Source organism: Lepisosteus oculatus, chromosome 3, assembly GCF_040954835.1.
Source record: "Lepisosteus oculatus isolate fLepOcu1 chromosome 3, fLepOcu1.hap2, whole genome shotgun sequence".
Classification (NCBI taxonomy): Eukaryota; Metazoa; Chordata; class Actinopteri; order Semionotiformes; family Lepisosteidae; genus Lepisosteus; species Lepisosteus oculatus.
The window spans coordinates 19,155,386-19,173,644 of NC_090698.1; the positions used below are offsets into that span (position 1 = coordinate 19,155,386).

Below are 18,259 nucleotides of genomic sequence, written 5' to 3' on the forward strand. Positions count from 1 at the left end.
AACTGCACCACATGTCCTCGCCTCCATCCGATTGGTCGGTTTTCTTGTTTGGTGTTACGTTTTTAATTGCTCGGACGTGGACGTCCTGTAGAATGTTGCTATATCTTATGACAGTTTTTAATGAAGCAAAAGCGTTATGAAAAAGTGATGGCCCTCCAAACCATGTAAAGAGAAAATTGTCTTTTTTTTTTGCTGTGGAAAATGTTGTCATCGCAATTGTGTCTGTCTTTTGACGTTTGTTCTTCAGCTAAAAAGATCGTTTGGTTAGCCGTTTTAATATTTGTTCTTTAAAACACTATTTCGCTTTTATAGCTTTGACATTAAAAGCTACTATTTAATTTTTATTATGTGTTATTTACTTAAATCTAAGATTACACTAGTTTATCTTGATTCGGAGCTATTGTACACAATATTAGATACAAAACATGCACATTTCGAAACGAACCGTTAGGGTCCTTTATGTACGTTTTTGTCGGCTGGTATGATGAGCTCACAATTAGACCAAGAAATAAACATCAAACGAGTCTCCCGCAAGAGATCGAGAGATGCTTTGAGAAGTCACTTCACCCCTGCAAAAAAAAGACATAGTAGCAGCCCCACCGCGAAAGAGCACAGCTCGTCGCTGCAGGAGCAAGACGTTGGACAGACAGAGTCTGGATACATGGCAGATGCTCAGCACAACGAGGTACAGTATACCAGCTACTGTAAATGTCATACGTTTCAAAAGCACAATACCTTTTTGTCACCGTATCTCCTGTTTTCTTTATATTTCTTCTATCTTAAATGCAAAGGAATCTGTAATGGGTTATATATTTGTGATTGATATAAAATTAAACCGAAGTTTAAAAACCTTATTCCGAGAAATAAAAGCTTTGCATTTTGAACATTTAGCCTTATGGGAATTAAGCGTTTTTTCAGATGCACAAACGTAACCACTGAACTACAATGTGAAACGAAATCCAGCGTACAGTACTACATGTAGAAAAAATGTGCTCTGTATGTATCACCTGAAAGCACTGAACTAAAGCAAACAACGTAAGAAAAACGACTTTAAAAACGACTATATATTACATTTATTTTTCTCGTGTTGATATCACTAGGTTATTAGGTTTTGCAACATACAACAACATTCTATGATTTTATTAGAGTGTAGAAAGTTTTAAAGGGTTTTATTTAATTAATTGCATAAAATGTACTGTGGTCTGATTCAAAATCATGCTCAGCTTCCCTTGTTGGTTTCACAGTACTGCAGTGATGATGAAGACCTCTTTGGTGATTATGACAGCATCGCCTGTGACACCTCCTTCCTGGCAAAGCTCGACGATATAGAACTGAACTTCGAACAACGCAGCAGTACCCCAGTTCTGAACACTGCTGAGAATGAGTGTGCAAAGACTAGGGGACAGCACTCAGATATCAAACAGCAGCTTGTTCACCTCGAAACAGACTTGAATACATTAAAAACCACGGAAAATTGCAATGATCTTAAAAGACCATCCCACAAGGAGATCTGTGAAGGTAACTCTTCAGCTGATGACTTTTTCGCAGAACTGCCAAGTTCCCAGCTTGCGTTTCAGCAAGAGAACCACAAAGCTGCAATGAAACCAAGGAGTATGAGTTCTGCAAAAGGGGAACACAGAGAGTCAGACAATTCCTCCGTGTGTTACACGTCCTCTGCATTGAGGAGAGATGATGGCCCCATTGTCCTGCAAAACAAATCAGAGATGAAGATCAGAAACCCTGCTTTGCAGAGGAGAGTGAGCTTGAGAGACCAGCTGAAGAAGGCCATGCTGGGAAATGCCTTGGTGCAGTCACCCCAGGTGTCTCGTATGAAAGAACAGAAGCAGACTGTGGTGGATGAGGAGATTAATGTGGCACTGCAAGCCATGGAACCTTCCTCAGCTATTGATCTAGGACCGTTTTTTGGGCTTCCTAGTAAAGTAAAAGACCTGATCTACAGACTAAGAGGGATTAAAGATCTGTATGGTAAGCAGTTATCTCACATACTAACACAGTTTTATTTTCATTTTATGTCACCTTTTTAAGTAACTGTATTCAACTTTTCTTCTACAATGGATTACATTATACCCTTTTACCTAACTCTGAGCTATTTGTTGACATGTCAAAGGCCTTTTAGCTAAATATACAGTTTATACTGAACATTAAAAAGAAATGTATCAGCTGTGACTGCAATAAACTCAAAACGTTATTGGGGGAATTGAATGATCAGGTAATCAATGGTAAGCAAAATGACATCAAAAGTATTTAATCAATTTTCAAAATGAATATTCTTTATTTTTCTAAAAACATACTGTATATGCATAGCGTGATGATTGTTTTGATGCTCAGAATATATATACTGAAAGACAAAAATGTATCATACTGTATGTCAATGGTTCCCATACATATCTCTTGCATTTTTAATGCCTCTCTAAATTTTACAGGAGTGTTCATGTGTTTGATTATATCATGTTCATGTTATGATTATATGATTATGATATTAAAAACCAATCTTCTTCAGTATCCTTTTCTGAATCAAAAAGCAGTTATTTATAAAACACTGTGTCCTGACTGTCTGTATGACTGTATTCACTCTTTTAGAATGGCAGCAGACCTGTCTGACACTGGACTCTGTACAGCAGAGGAGGAACCTCATTTACTCATTACCCACTAGTGGAGGGAAGACATTGGTTGCTGAGATACTAATACTTCGTGAACTGCTCTGCAGAAAAAACGATGCTTTGCTGATTCTACCTTATATCTCCCTTGTTCAGGAGAAGGTAAAGAATTGTTTAAACCTACAGCTTTTTAAATATATGGGCACAAACGTTATCATCACATACTGTATCTTATGGGTATAATACATATAGTAAACTGAGAAACATTAAAAATGCTATACTCTATATTGTTCATTTGTTATGTTTATAATGCTTTTCAGGTTATACGTGCTCTGTTCATCAAGCTTATGAAAATATTTTACAGAATTAAAGCCATGAAAGTATGAATGAGCATGGTATTGATTTAATTGCGTCATCAAGATATCCCCATTCTGGTGCAAATAAATGTTGGGGTATTGTTTCAACTACCATGACATCCTTCACAGCAGCTAATTCAACTGCTGTTTGTGGTTTGGAGCTGCTTGCGGTGTTTCTGCCCCCTGTTGTAGTTGTCATTGTAGTAGCTGATAGCTAGCTTAAAGTATAAAACTGCCCCAGCAAGGGGAATCATTTGGAAATGTTATGTCTAAATAAAACACTATCATTTGTTTACTCAGTGTTACTCAGTGAAGAGTAAATTATTATTATTTACATAACAAATTCTGCATTTTAATACAATTTAAATGCCTTTAACACCATGCATACAGACACCAGCAACACAATAAAATACAAGCGTACAATCATATCTAAAAGAAGAGGTTGACATTAACACTCTACAATCAGGTGAATATCCCAGGAACACATGGCACCACAGCGCAGCACTGAGGAGGAGAGCCCAGCTGAGCGCTGGTTTCAGTTCAGGATTTAAGTTCCCTTTTAATTTTTATTTTAAATCATTTAAGTGCATTGTACTGTGACTTTTTTTCCACCAGCCCTAATCGCAGAATAGACGTTGAATAACATTAACTGTTTTGAACTTTCAGCAATCTGGGTATACTCTCTCACATTTATGGTACCTCTCAGACATGCCAGTGATCAATTCCTCTCCTGGAAATGCATCACATCACTGTCTTTTGTAAAATGTAGTGAAGCAGTCATTTGGTCTAACGTCACCCTTGTTTGTGTGTTGTTCTAATATGTTTGCAACTGTCTGCAGGTTAGAGGGCTGGCTAGCTTTGGGCTAGAGCTGGACTTCCTTGTGGAGGAGTATGCAGGAAGCAAAGGCAGGTTTCCCCCAGTGAAGAGGAGAGTGAAGAAATCCCTGTACATTGCCACAATCGAGAAGGCACACAGCCTTGTCAACTCTCTCATTGAAACAAACAGACTTGACAACCTGGGACTCGTAGTGGTGGATGAGGTAAGGAGATATATTCATTTCTGTTACTGCACAATGTATCTCAATAGCTAATAATAAACTGAAGCTAATTAATTATCTTGGAGGTGAATTTTAAAGTCATAATGAAACTAATAACAAACAGTGTGCCAGTCAGGAAAATGTGAGGTGTACCATGTGATTGTTCTCTGCCATGTTTTTTACAGCTGCACATGCTGGGGGATGGCAGCAGAGGAGCAATATTGGAAATGACACTGGCAAAAGTTCTCTATGTTAGCAGTAAGTACATTGTCTTTAATGGCATGTTATAATTAAACAGACAAAGTACTTCATTCAGTGTTGTTACAACCCTGGTTGGGAAAAAAAAATACCATTTTTATAGGACAGTCTAAACTGTAATTTTCAGTTGTAATATTTTGACAATTAGATTTTAATGTAGACATAGCACTATAAATTGCTGACTGTGTTGTATTGAACTATAGTGAAAATAAATGTTACTCTGTGTAGTTCTAAAATAGAGTTTATCAGCTGAGTACCATTCAGGCAGAAGAATATTATGTCAAAGTAAATAAATAGTTGTAATGTGTGTATCAAATGTTGTCTGTGATGGTGCATAAATCAGATATCTTATAGCTTTGAGCACTAATCTGCAGCCTCTGGATTTCTGAGGTTTAACATAGTCACATTTACAGATTAGTCTGTAAAATTCACTTATTTGTTTTTTTTTTAATGATCTGCATCTCTACCTGAGCAGAAACAACACAGATCGTAGGGATGAGTGCAACCCTGAGCAATGTGGGAGATCTGCAGAAGTTCCTTCATGCTGACAATTACACCAATGACTTCAGACCTGTACGTGAGGTTTTCCAGTGCTTTTACTTTGAAATTCATATATTAATTAAGTCAATGAAATACTGAAATATTCCCCTGTATTAGGGCTGAAGCTTTATGACATTGATTTCAAAGCAAGAGTCCACAAGTTGGATTACAGTCTGAAACTACTACACCAATTGCACAGTGATCAGTCAAGGATAACCCTTCTCACTAAAGGGAGTTCATTTTCCACCAACATCTGTCCCAAATGTCAAAGCTCCACTAAATTCTATATCTGTGGAGTGAAATCTTACTTGCTTATTTTGGCCCTGTACCAAGGGAAGAGAGAAAGATATGATTCCAGGGTGGGATGGAAGATAAGAGGGTGTTTCAATAAGTAAAACCACAAAGGGCTGAATGCTAGTAGTTTATATTTCATGGTCAACAAACACAAAATTATAACTGTTTTTAAACATAATCACCATATACAGAAATACATTGATTGCATACCACTAGAGATTATTCTTTGCTGATTCTTACAGAGAGGAATTCTTGAAGTTGATGTCATAGCTATGACAGTACAGATTGCTTCAGAGATTCAGTACCATCCAAATCAAAAGATCGTCATCATGACTTATCCTGCCTCATGCTCCGACTTCAACAACTGTGCCGCTGATGAATTCAAGCTTCTCTGCTTTTTCACTTGCAGTGTAATTCACAGTGGCATACCAAAAATAATTAAAATACCATCCTCTTCAATTTCAAATCAATCCAACTGATCAGTACTTGTATTCTCTCTATGTGGTGAGCCTTCTTTGTGCTCATGTGACATTGCTCCTGCACTGTGTATTCCTGCGGAGGTGATTCCTTATGTGGCATCTTTACTAATTTCTTATGGGAATTTAAAATACCCACATGGCGATATCACGTCATGCAGAATAAATCTTTCATAAGAAAGCAAGCTATGGAAATAAATAATAAATCGAATGTCTTTTCCCATTGAAACACCCTTGCATACTCTTATCAACAATTTTTAAAACAATGTTTTCTATATCAAAGTCAAACCCATATGACCTTGATGCATTACAGTGACTAACATACAAGATAGCAGCGACCTTTACTTAGATGGCTTATGTTTTTATAGGCAACATTTTTTTATTTGCCTTTGTGTACCAATGTCCAGGTCCAGCTTAAGGAATATGTAAAGCTCCAAGATTGCATTTATGAAATTGATCCAAAGGAAGAAGAATGCTTCAAGTTTTCTCGACAGTTAAATTTTAAGGTACAGAAATATGGTATATTTAAAGGCATTCCAATTAAGCAGAATAAGCATCTTTAAATTTGTGCTGTAAAAATCAGATTTTTAAATAGCTTTGATCTGACTTTTTCATTCTGTGTTACTGCATATTTTTTAATTTGTGAAGTTTTTAGGCATTACATTTTTGTTTTATTTTCTGATTTGCACTTTTTTCCTACCAATATTGCATTAGTATTAAAAATTGGGAAATTTTTCACAGCTTTATTTAAAAATAATTATATTATTTTTCAATGATATTTGTTTTTCAATTTCTTCAAAGTTTTTGGAGTTCTCACCTTTTGTATTTCTGTTTGTTTCTATAGTATTCCAGTAGTATGCAGAAGATGGATCCTGACCACTTAATTGCTTTGGTGACCGAAGTCATCCCAGCACATTCCTGTTTAGTATTTTGTCCCACAAAGAAAAACTGTGAAAATGTGGCAGAAATGATCTGCAAGTACTTGAAAAAGTATGTACATGTCTTCATGATTTTTTTCCCCCACAAAAATACATTCGTTAATCATATTAAAAATATAATTCATAGTCAGAATTTTTCAGATTTCATAGTATTAAAGCAGTTTAATAACTCTAAACTTTAATAAAAGATTGTGAATACTGTATGTTGTTTTTGTACCAATTTAATTGGAAGTGGTAATTTAAGTGGACGCAAATGATTAGTAGCACAATTCTTCATACAGTACAGTATCCGAGACTACAGTTTTCATATGAACGAAAGGTGCATAGTCTAGCCTTCTTAAGTTCATCAAAGAAATAGTGTACAAATGCAACATTTATGTCCCCTGAAAAGGGTTTTCAATTAAGAATGATGTTCATTGTTATCCAATTGTAACTACAGTATAACTATGTAATTTTAAAGTCCTAAAACATCCACAGTCAAATTCAACAGCAGTTAATTTTAAGATACAGAATTTGTGTTAGAAACACAAATATGTTCTTTGTCTTTTTTGTAATTATTTTATTTCAACAAAAAGATCCCCTTGATGATGCACTGTTCTTTTTCCTGGAGTGTGCCCCTTGATTTAGGGTAGGGAACACAGAAGAAAGTGGTTGAAGTGCATCTTAACTCACTGAGTCTGTTGCATGTACACCAGGAGCTTCATGCAACACAAAGAGAAAGAGAAGGTCAATCTCCTCAACGAACTCAAGAGCACGGGGAATGGCACCATATGCCCGGTGTTGAAGAAGACAGTTCCTTATGGGATTGCATACCACCACAGTGGGCTCACGAGCGATGAGAGGAAGCTAATAGAGGAAACCTATGCGTCTGGCGCTCTCTGCCTCCTGACCTGTACATCCACGTTGGCGGCTGGAATCAACCTGCCAGCTCGCAGGTCGGTCACAATGGGAACAATCTGTTAGCGGTGTTCTCCTTACAGACAACTACTCACAAATACTCATCTAGAAATTAGGTTGTGTGATTAAAAGCTTGCCTTGCCTCAAGTCAAGAGGGAGCCGAAATACTGTACATTATTGGGCCCACATGCTGTGTGCTCCCTTTTTCTTCAGTAGAGTAGAAACAGTGCGGAGATCCTAATGATTTAGTTAAATCAGTTGTTAGATGCAGTCAATAACCTTGGCCTGTAGATTTCTGTGCCTGTAAGTCTGGTTTCTTTTTCATCACCCACTCAGCTGTACGTGTGCCTCTCCAAGCATCAGATGTACAGTTTTTTAATGACAGACTTGGAGACTGTACTGATGTTTTCAAATCACAGCGCCTCCCGGAATACTAACAATAATTATCCACCTCATTAATTGTGTCTTCTTCGGTGGTGCATGGTAAACCGCAGGGAAATATTTGGAATGAACCGCAGTTGCAGCAACAGAAAGTCATTCGTCATGTCTGGGTGTAATTTTACGAGAGAGATCCGACACTGTGTGAAATATCCTTTATTTGCTAATAGGGTTATTCTGCGCTCTCCCTATGTTGCAACGGAATTTCTGAAGAGAAGCCAGTATAAGCAGATGACTGGCAGAGCGGGTCGAGCTGGCATTGACACGTCAGGGGAGAGTATCCTCATCCTTCAGGAGAAGGACAAGCTACTGGTAAGAAATGCCATTGTGAGAAATGGGTGTAAGCTCGCAATTTCCCTTGGCACATGAACAACTCCGCTGCTTCTGAATGCTGTAATGGAGGGTGACATTGAGGCTGTGACTGCTCCATTTGTTTCTTCCTAAAACCCTAAATTATTTGGTATTCCACAAAGTTTATAATCAGGACATTTAAACCTCATTTTGATGTGAACTGAATCTCAACATAGACATTTTGCCAGGAGGATTTTGGGAGCTGCTTCAGTTTTGGTGTTTCTGTTGATGATCATCACTACATCTTGGTGAGAGTTTATTCTCACAGCTCCAGCTCACTTTAAGAATCTGCGAATTCAGGAGAGATATTCTGAATTGGTTTGGCATATTAATACAGACTTTTACAAGACACTTTTGTTTCCCATGTAGAATTTGAAACCCAATAACAGAATACTTAACATTTTTTTTTAAGTATTTTGCTATCAGGAATCATGCAAGGAGTAGAGAGTGACAGAGGGTAGTTTTTCCTTTAAATATCAAGGAAGCTTTATGTTTTATACTTTCTACCATTATATAAATATCTGTTTTAGTGTAATTTATAATGGATTTACAGTATGCATTTTTAACCTTTTTAAAACTGGTTGTTAATCATGGTAGAGTCCACCCCTGTCTATGTGCATGTTGGCTCAATAACCATGTTCATTACTTGTTGTTCTTGCAGGCCAAGGAACTGGTGAGCAGATCAATGGAAAACTGCTACAGTAACCTGATGCATGACAGTGGCAGGGGCATACTAAGCCTCATCCTCTCCCTAATTGGGTTAAGTGTAAGTATCAGGATTGGGCAAAGCTAAAGTCAAAGCAGTTCTAAAGGAGAGGAGCACCATTGTCCTTTGGGTTTTGTCAGTTAATAGGATCATCTGTCATAGTTTAAATACTTTTGAAAGTGTAATTCCTTCATAATATGTCATTAAATTAAAATCACATTATAATTTACCAACTATTTATACCTTTATTTGGAGAAAGAACTTATGGCTTTTTTTATGTTGTGAAAGTCAGCAATTTCTAAAGGAGAGAGTATGGAGAGTTGCATACAGTTGACCTTACCCTGAATACACTAATGAAAATGTATACTTTTTAAAATAATCTGTATCATGGCCTAATAAATTTTATCCCCACCTCCCAGTTTTTAGAAGGCTATGGTTACATTCTTAAACCTTCTTCTGAAAAGGGCTGCTGCGTTCTTTGTTTTTTCTGTCCTTTCCAAGCCTGTTTGATTACATGGGAAGATTTAACACTTCTGTCCACACCTGAACTAATTTATAGCTACTTTACCTTTCTCTGAATTTCTTCAAAACCTTCAGGTTCAAAAGACATTTACAGAAACAGAAGGTTTCAATAATGTTCATAAATGTGTTTTCCAAGATAAGTTGGATTTGCCCTATTTGTGTTGCTATAGATAAATAATTTCATAAAATTAAAATTTGCCTCTTTCCATTAACAATGGAGTTCAAGTTACAGTACTTTATACTACATCGTCAGTTCTAACTTTATGATGAATAACATCTAAGGTTTCTAGAGGGTACAGCTGAAGGTTAAGTATATTTAAGATTGAAAGAACATGAGGGACTTTCCTACACAAAGTGATCTCATTCTGGGAATTTCCAAACATCAGTAAACTACTAGCAACCAGTGAGACATAAGGCATCGAAAGGCATCCTCTCTTTTATAATCATATGTGTTTAGGAGTTAAACAATATTTAAAACCTAGGTTATAGATTGCTTACTGTTTTGGCTGTGCTGTTTGAGAGTGGCTTTAACCTAACATCACTCTGCTTAAATGGATGATGAAGAAAATTATTAGAAAGACTGCAAGGATTGTGTCAAGCCTAGGATGCAAAGCAGGACTATGTCCTGGAAGAAAAACCAGTCCATCGCACAGCACAAACGCACAGAGACAATCTGAAAATGCCAGTTACCCCATTGTGTCCAACACATACATACGATTTAGAGGCACATTTAGAGTTGAACCTGAATGTCACTGAAAGGTGGGAGTAAACTGGAGCATCAAGAGAAAACCCCTTATGAATACTGGGAGAACATCCATTCAGAAGGCACCCATGACTCAATTTGTACCCTGGACCTGAGAGATGTAAGGCAGTAGCACTAACTAGTTCTTTGCTTCCCTTAACCTAACATGGTAGGGTTTCTTTTCAGATAACAAGGACGTTGGGGGAGATTCGGGACTTTGTCTCATGTACTCTTTTCAGCGTACAAGAGAAACAAATATGTGGTGAGAAGAGCCTGTGGGACATTGTGAGTGAATCACTAGACATCCTGACAAAGAAGGGCCTTGTTAAAAGCACTGCTGGCGAAGAAGAAACTCTTCTTGAAGTGACAAAGTTGGGTAGAGCCACCTTCAAAGGTGAGGCAAGTGCTTTGACAGGGAAGCACATGAAGTGCATGCGTAGTTTTCTACACTTTTGTTAGGGTTACCCATCAATTTGGGCTATCAAAAAAAAAGAGTATTTGCCCTAAAAAAGAGTGGCTGTAATTTGTATTAATTGAGTCCACAGTGGGCTGGATATTAAGCATTCCTTCACCACTCATTTAACCCTGTTATGACATACTGTATATGAGACAGTTCTATCTAGTTTGCAATTTAGATCAATAAGAGAAATAGAAAGGTGTTGATTTGAAAGAAAATGTCAAATTTACTGATGGAAAGCTTTTTTTAAATTAAAAATTAATTGTATTTTTTCAACTAAAAGCATGATGTTTTGAACCTGAATTATTTAATAACTGCCTTCTGTGTAAGGATCTGGACTGCTCTTGCTGTTATGGATATCTTGTTGGTTTTAAACAGTCTGATCAGGTTGGAATTTATTGGTCAGGGGAATAGTATTAAAAGGAAATGTGCTTTTCTTTGTTTTCTGTAGGTTCTGTAGACCTCACCTACTGCGACGTTCTCTACAGAGACTTGTCAAGAGGCCTGGAGGGTCTTATGCTGAATAGCCTCCTTCATTTGATTTATTTAGTGACACCTTATGAGATGGTCATGCAGTGCAAGCCAGACTGGATGATGTATTTTAGACAGGTGAGATCTCTGTTAGATGGACTTTTGCTCCTCACTTTAACATCTTCATTGTGGGTATTCTGAATGCTGTAGCTTAGCTGGCCCGTTCACAAAGCTATATCCTGAAAGCTGTGTACTGTGAAAGCTGGCACTCAAACACACAAGACTATAGGAAATGTGTTTATAGACAGAAACAGTATACTGTATACCAGAAGCTCTATTTAAACATCTATTTAAAAATATTGTCCATATCAATATCTTTCACGTGTATATATGTATTTCAAATGGAAATATATTTTGCATTTCACTGCTCCATTGTTCAGTCTTCAAAATACAGATGTAAGAATAATATACAACAGCTAACACAGAGTCATTATACGCCTTGACCCTGAAAAATAGGCTGAAGGTGAAAATCCAAGATCATTGTAGGACTGGGACTGTATGAATGCATTTTCCAAAATGACTGCAGCCTGTATGCAGGGCTGGGAAGCTATGCCCAAGTTTGATGTCACTAGCTTGAGAGAAAATCAACATTTTCAACATGAATACATGTAGTTGACTTGTGTTAGCAAAACAAAAATTGTGATTTTTCATAGCGTAATTTGCCATCTGTAGCACTTTCATTGTTGTTTGGTCAGTGAGATTCCTTGTTAATCCTACTTTCAATTTTTTTTTTCTCTTTCTGTTAAATTTGAAGTATACAAATTAGGCTCTTCAATTCATCCTAGGATTGCTACAACACTTCTGAAGCACTCATTTGTCTTACAAATGTAAAAAATGTTTTATTAAACTGTTTATTAAACTGTCCCTTGCTAACTAGCTTGTTTGTGTTCCTGGGTTCACAGTTTACCCAGCTGACTGCAGCAGAACAGAAGATGGCTTCTGCAGTCGGTGTGCCTGAGAGCTTCATTGCTAAAAAGGCATCAGGGCAGAGCATGAAAAAGGTGAGGGTTTTACAGATCTTTACGTTTATTATTAACATGCTTGTACAACAAAAAATTAACATACCATAAAGCTCCTTCAAGCTGAATGACAAGGAGTAGCCGGAAGAAGTGTAGCTGTGTCACACCACTCTCATGAAAAGCACTGTGTGACACTTATTGAATTCCTTTCCAACAGTATTTACGTCATCCCAGATGTGATTACATGGTCTTTGCAAAATCTTCTTTTGCCAAGTATTTTTATTGCTGTGTATTATACAGTTTTAGGGGTTTGGTTGTATCAGCAGCCAAAAATTATTCACAGCACAAATATTTTTTTTTACTTCACATACTAAATGATAAACTGCTGCTTGAAGCCACTAGTGTTCTAATGCCTGCCTGATGAAGATGATCTAAACCAGTGATATATTCGTAGTGATCAATGTATTCTAAAGTGTAATTTGGGCTAGCATTGTCAGAGAAACAAAAGAATGTTTTAGCAATTGGATGTGGTTAAGTTAAAATATAGCCTCACTTTTTATGGCTAGGTAATCTGAAAATCACATCTGTCCTCCAAACATGTGAGTCATTTTGGGCCATTGTTTTGGATTTTTACATACCATCGCAGAAAGAAGTATGGCATTAGTATTAATACACATATTCAAATGACTGAATTACGTCACTTTTTGCTCTGCATCACAGTTGCATTGATGAACACGATGATTGTGTCCATCATTCCCCAACTCAAACAAAGTGTCTCTCACTTAGGTTCCTAAAGGTTTGCATGTAGATAGTTTACATAATGTAGTTGTCACGGACGTTCAAAGGGACTAACCGTGGGGAGCAGGAGAGCGGAAAAAGACCCATATGCGTAGCGGCGAGACAGGAAAAAGGCCCAGGCTCATTAGTGCAAAGAGTTCAGGAATGCTGTATAGAAACCTATGCCCTCAGGGAGCGGACGTGGGGCGCCCTGGTGCTATGCGGGTCTCAGGACATCCGAACGTCAATGCTGAGCGAGGACAGAGTGCAAGACCCGGAAATATATAGCCCAAGGGAAAGAGAGGGACAGGAAGGACAGCAGACCGGAAACTAGGGACAGGACAGAGAAGGAGGGCCCTCTGGCTGCAGAGGGCGTGACAGTAGTTTCAAATTACCCAATCCAATCTCCTATTCTCTTGCAAAGGTTGGGGATTTTAGAGTTCTGTCGAAGAGTATACCACTGGTAACATGCAACATTATTCTTAGAGCCATAAAATGTAACACAATCATAACCAGTGAATAACTAAATTCTGTGTCTGTTGAGAGAAGTGGGACTGGAATCAGGAATGTGATTTGACATGTTTCCAAGAGCACATTTCTATAGTATCATTCCTGTCTGTCCTTTTATTCTCTCTTCTTAGGCAGTTGACAATGTAGCAGTGAACAGGCTGTACCTATCCTTTGTGCTGTTTGCGATGTTGAAAGAGACTAATCTGTGGACTGTGGCTGAGAAGTTCAGCCTGACACGAGGCTTTGTGCAGAGTTTGCTGAGTTCATCCTCAGCCTTCTGTTCATGTGTCCTGCATTTCACAGAGGTATGCTATCTCTTTTTGTTAGGAAACATGGCACACAAAGGCAATTTGCTTGTTGCAAATGTTTTTTTCTTCTCATTTAAGAATGTTTTAATCCTCTGGAGTCCAGGTTACAGTTTTGAATAGCATGTCTCCTGAAGATTCTGTTCCTGTCCTTTTCATTTTCAACTTTAAAGCTGTCCTTCAACAGTTCATTTGAAATATTTTTTTTCTTGAATAATGATCAGTTAAAGAAACAAGCCATAACAAAGTCCTACAGTAGGAAATTCTGAACGCTAGGAGTACATATACCAGATGTTTGTGTTTGCTTTCTCTGAACTTCTCTTTCCTTGCTAGGAACTGGAAGAGTTCTGGGCTTACAAGGCACTCCTCACAGAGCTCACTAAAAGACTCACATATTGTGTCAAGATAGAGCTGATTCCTCTAATGGAAGTAGCTGGAGTTTTAGAGGTAAGTGTGAAGACATGGGGACCCTCGTGAACAAATGGTTTTGCATCTCTTGAGGTCATCCTTATAATCAAAAATCAATTATCTTTGGAGTGGAATCAAGATACATTGAAGCAGAGCTTATTTTAAGTTTGCGTGCTTCATTTAAACCAAAGAGCCAGGTGATAGGATTTAGAAAAGCTTTTAATAAAGAAAAATGCAATTAAATCCTCTGTTAAAATACTAAAACAGTTGTTTGTTTGATTTTATAAGGACATCTATTTAAAAAAGATTTGGTCCATAACTCAATATGTGCAAGCAGAACTTGTGAATTCACTTGAAAATTATACTGAAATTGACAAATCTTCATAATTTCTGAAATTAAGACACAAATGTTGGGTATGTAAGTGTTTTGAAAAGCATGTTTACTAAATTTACTACTAAGTTTACTATTTATTTTGAATAAGAGCAGTGGTTTATTAGAAAAACTAAGTATAACTAAATCTGAAGTTTGTGTCCAGTGGCACAATAAAGTGATCTTCTTTCTATCCTGCAGTGTTTATTTGATAAAACCATCAACCTTATACGCATTATTTTGCTCAATGAAAAATACTATATATGCATTAAAAGTAGAAAAAGAAGCTTCACAAAAGATGTATTAAATATTGTACTAAGATTACAAAATAGAACATGGTGTGTCAAAGCAAACTGGGTCTATAATTCCATTTTTGATTTGCACATCTGAAAATTATATTTACTTGCATTCTTGATTAGTTCAGTTATTAACACTTTGAGCTCAGTTTTGCCTTTTAAATTTATCAGTGCTCAAAGATTAATCAAGGCTTTCCTAAATTTAATTTCAAAATGCTCTTAGGGCTTTCTAAAATAGATGTACTGTATTTCATACAGCCCTTACCTTGATAACTGTCATTCCTACTTTGAGGCCCTCTGTTGACCTTTCAGTGTTTTTTTGACTGTATTTTGGCAGGCTCGAGCCAAGCAGCTGTACGGTGCTGGGTATAAGACCTTGGCTCATCTTGCCAATGCGGACCCAAATCTTCTTATAAAGGCAATAGAGAACCTCTCCAAACGACAAGCAAACCAGATTGTAGCTTCTGCCAAAGTGAGTCATCCCTTAAAATTGAATCAGCTAACTTTCACCCAAAGAATAATGGCTTACTGAGAACACACTGTGTTTTACTCCCTAATTTAATCAAGATAGTAAGATGCATGTTTTTGTGACAGGTCCAGTCCTATTATACATCAGTTAATTTAAATGGCAAGGCCTGCTTATGTCTATTGATTTTTAATTTTGTCATCCAAAGTCCAGACACAAGACCCATGTCTCTGACCATAATTGGTTTGGTTATCTCTCATGGGCCCAGTTTACTGTGTTCAGAGTGTGCTCTGTTGTGCAGTTTGTTGTGACATTGGTAAAGCAGTAAAAATACCACAAAATCAGTTATCATTGATTACTGGCAGAAAGATTGGTAACTGTCTATGAGTGGATATTAAATACATACTTTCTATTTTAACCCATTCAAATACTTCCCACAGAATGGATACTACTGAAAGTGGTTGATGTTTCAGTATTCCTTAGTGGTTTCTGCAAAGATGTTTGAAATACATTCTTGTGCTTACCCTTTAATTCTATTTTAACAACATGCATAAACAGCATAGAAGCAAACAGAAAAATAATTAATTCCAGCGCAGCCTCTACCCAGCCTTTCCATCAAAAAAAGTTCACCCTCAACACTCCCTTCACTGGCCATCAGCAAGACAGATGAATAAAAGATAAAAGGCCACATCAACAAAAGTCACACCATAACCTTAGCCCACTCCCATATTCCACATGCAAAAGTAGAAGTATGACTGACTGACCACATTTTGAGCAAAATGATGTCTGTAATAGTAAGTATCCAGCTCCTCTTCTCAGGCTGCTCCAAATACAAGAAAAGTTAATTGTTAATTTCTGTAAACCATTTGTAAGAAAGAGAAAATTATCTGTGCTGTTAAGCCAAGCAATATTATAATTCCAGTCGAATTTGATGAAAAATGTTCAGACTCTTTATAATGTTAATGATTTATTTATCTTGAAATGCATTCAAAAGGATTTGGATTGCTTTCAAACACATCAGTGCATTGTTACAAATGTACTTGTGTTGTAAATGCATATTTGTAAAGCTAAATGTCATTTAAAATCTGTGTTTTTTTAGATGCTGCTAACTGAAAAGGCAGAGGCCTTGCAAGAGGAAGTGGATGAGCTGCTGACTTTGCCACATGATCTACCTTCTCTTTAAACAGTTGTACAGTTCAGTTTTTAAGAAAGACAAATTGTGTAGAAATGTATAAAGCTTGAGATTTTATTTTGAAGAACAAATAAGTGTTTTTTGTTTTTCAAAAAGCTGTCATTCTTTTTTTCCAGTCCAGCCTCAGAATGTACTTCTACAGGACGATCCATTATAACCGGTTTCTCTTGTGGGTTCTTGAAAGAAAGCATATGTCTGATGGCTTAAAGTGTCATCCTTTGTAGATACGTTCTTAATTTTCAAATGCTAAACAAGGGTTTTATAACTACTGTACCATTGTAATTCTAGGTAGCAGATGTGTGCTGTACACTTAAGTGATGGCAATTTAGCGAGGAAATTGTTTTTAGTAGTGTAAACTTGTAGTTCAAGAAATTAACATGTGCCTTTTACTGCTTTCTTCATTGTTAATAAACGAGAAGTGACACATCCACTTTAAAGTTAATATTTACATCTGTACTGTGCCATTCCATTGTCATTTAACTTACATCTCTGGAATTTACCAAACATACAATCCCTAATCTAAATATATGTATAGTGTGACATCAAGTTCTTTTCTAAGTTAAATCTTACAATGAACTTATCAACCTTAAACAAGGTCTTGTTTTATTTTTGTTCTGTGAAATGAGTCGTGCACAATATCATATGAAGAGGAAATTGTGGGATTTTGTTTTATTACGGTTATAATTTGTTATATCATTCTTTTAAGATTGATATAAATTTAAATTATCTAAACCAAATCTGAGGTTCTAGTGCTGGTCTGCATTTTTGTACCGGCACTGTGGCAGTTATTTCAAAGTCCATACCTGTATTATATCAATGAGGATATGGGTATTCATCTTCATAATGATTAACAGTGAGCAATGCAAATCTAGAGCTGCAGAAATAACTTGAAATTTAGGTTACACTATACATCTAATTTAATGATAATGAAGGCAGTTAGAGGAGAACATCAATTTTATATGTAACCTTTTTGCTATACAGTAAGCCAAAAAACCTCTGAAGGCTCATAGAAAATGCGTTGTGTGCAGCTGAGACTGTATAGTGCATTTCTTTTAATTTAATGTTGTTCTGATACAGTACATATGAGAAAACAGTTTCTCCAGCAGTGTTCCAGTTTTTCAAGTTTCCTTCTTTCCGTTAAACCAAAGATGTATTTTCTTTATATTTTTATATTTCTTTACAGCCTTATGATCATGTATTTTGGAAGTTCACAATAAAGACATTAAAAGACACCTTTGTGTTCTTCATGACAGTATGTGTGTGCATATAGAGTATATACACCTGGAAATGACACTACTGATTATTGACTGAGGATGAAAGCACACTGATGAGAAAAATAATAAAAATTCAAAAAAGATAAAAAAAATACAATTAAATCAGAAGACTACAAATGCATGAGCAAAACACAATGGTTTAATTACATGAAATATAAAAAATGAACAAAAAATACCCAAAATTTTTGTTTGATAATGTTCTGTATGTTGTTGAGCAAGCATTAAGGAAAAACAGGGTTTATTGTATAATCAACACTAAGTCAGGCTATTTACGAAAGATGCTGTGAGGTGATTATACAGCTCTACTGTGAATTAGCTTAATCATTATGTTCTCTTCCCCACTGTTCCCCATCATTATGCTTTCTTCCCCGCTAATAATAATGATAATAATAATGATAATTAATAATAATAATGTTATTACTAATGTTTTTTACTAATAATAATATTGTTGTTGATGTTGTTGTACACATGCTCTGTTGGGTTCTGGGGTGGAGTCGGATGTGTGATATGTTATAGGTTAAATTCATCCAGAGAGTCATCA

The 18,259-nt window shown here is 36.5% G+C and overlaps 1 protein-coding gene across 2 annotated transcripts; it reads left to right on the plus strand.

Annotated features, from left to right (window-relative positions):
- The first annotated feature begins 76 nt into the window (after positions 1 to 76).
- helq (helicase, POLQ like) lies at positions 77 to 17,676 on the plus strand. 2 transcript variants are annotated; one of them, XM_006627223.3, is made up of 18 exons: positions 77 to 685; positions 1,245 to 1,986; positions 2,602 to 2,780; positions 3,814 to 4,014; positions 4,197 to 4,269; positions 4,745 to 4,842; positions 5,987 to 6,085; positions 6,424 to 6,569; positions 7,213 to 7,452; positions 8,023 to 8,164; positions 8,865 to 8,969; positions 10,360 to 10,567; positions 11,082 to 11,239; positions 12,064 to 12,162; positions 13,539 to 13,712; positions 14,046 to 14,159; positions 15,124 to 15,258; positions 16,352 to 17,676. In XM_006627223.3, the coding sequence occupies exons 1-18, from the start codon at positions 482 to 484 to the stop codon at positions 16,433 to 16,435; spliced, it is 3,201 nt and encodes a 1,066-aa protein (XP_006627286.1). In that variant the 5' UTR covers positions 77 to 481; the 3' UTR covers positions 16,436 to 17,676. The 2 variants fall into 2 exon arrangements, with proteins under 2 accessions (XP_006627286.1, XP_015195310.1); XM_015339824.2 differs by having other exon boundaries at positions 8,071 to 8,164.
- The last annotated feature ends 583 nt before the right edge of the window (positions 17,677 to 18,259 follow it).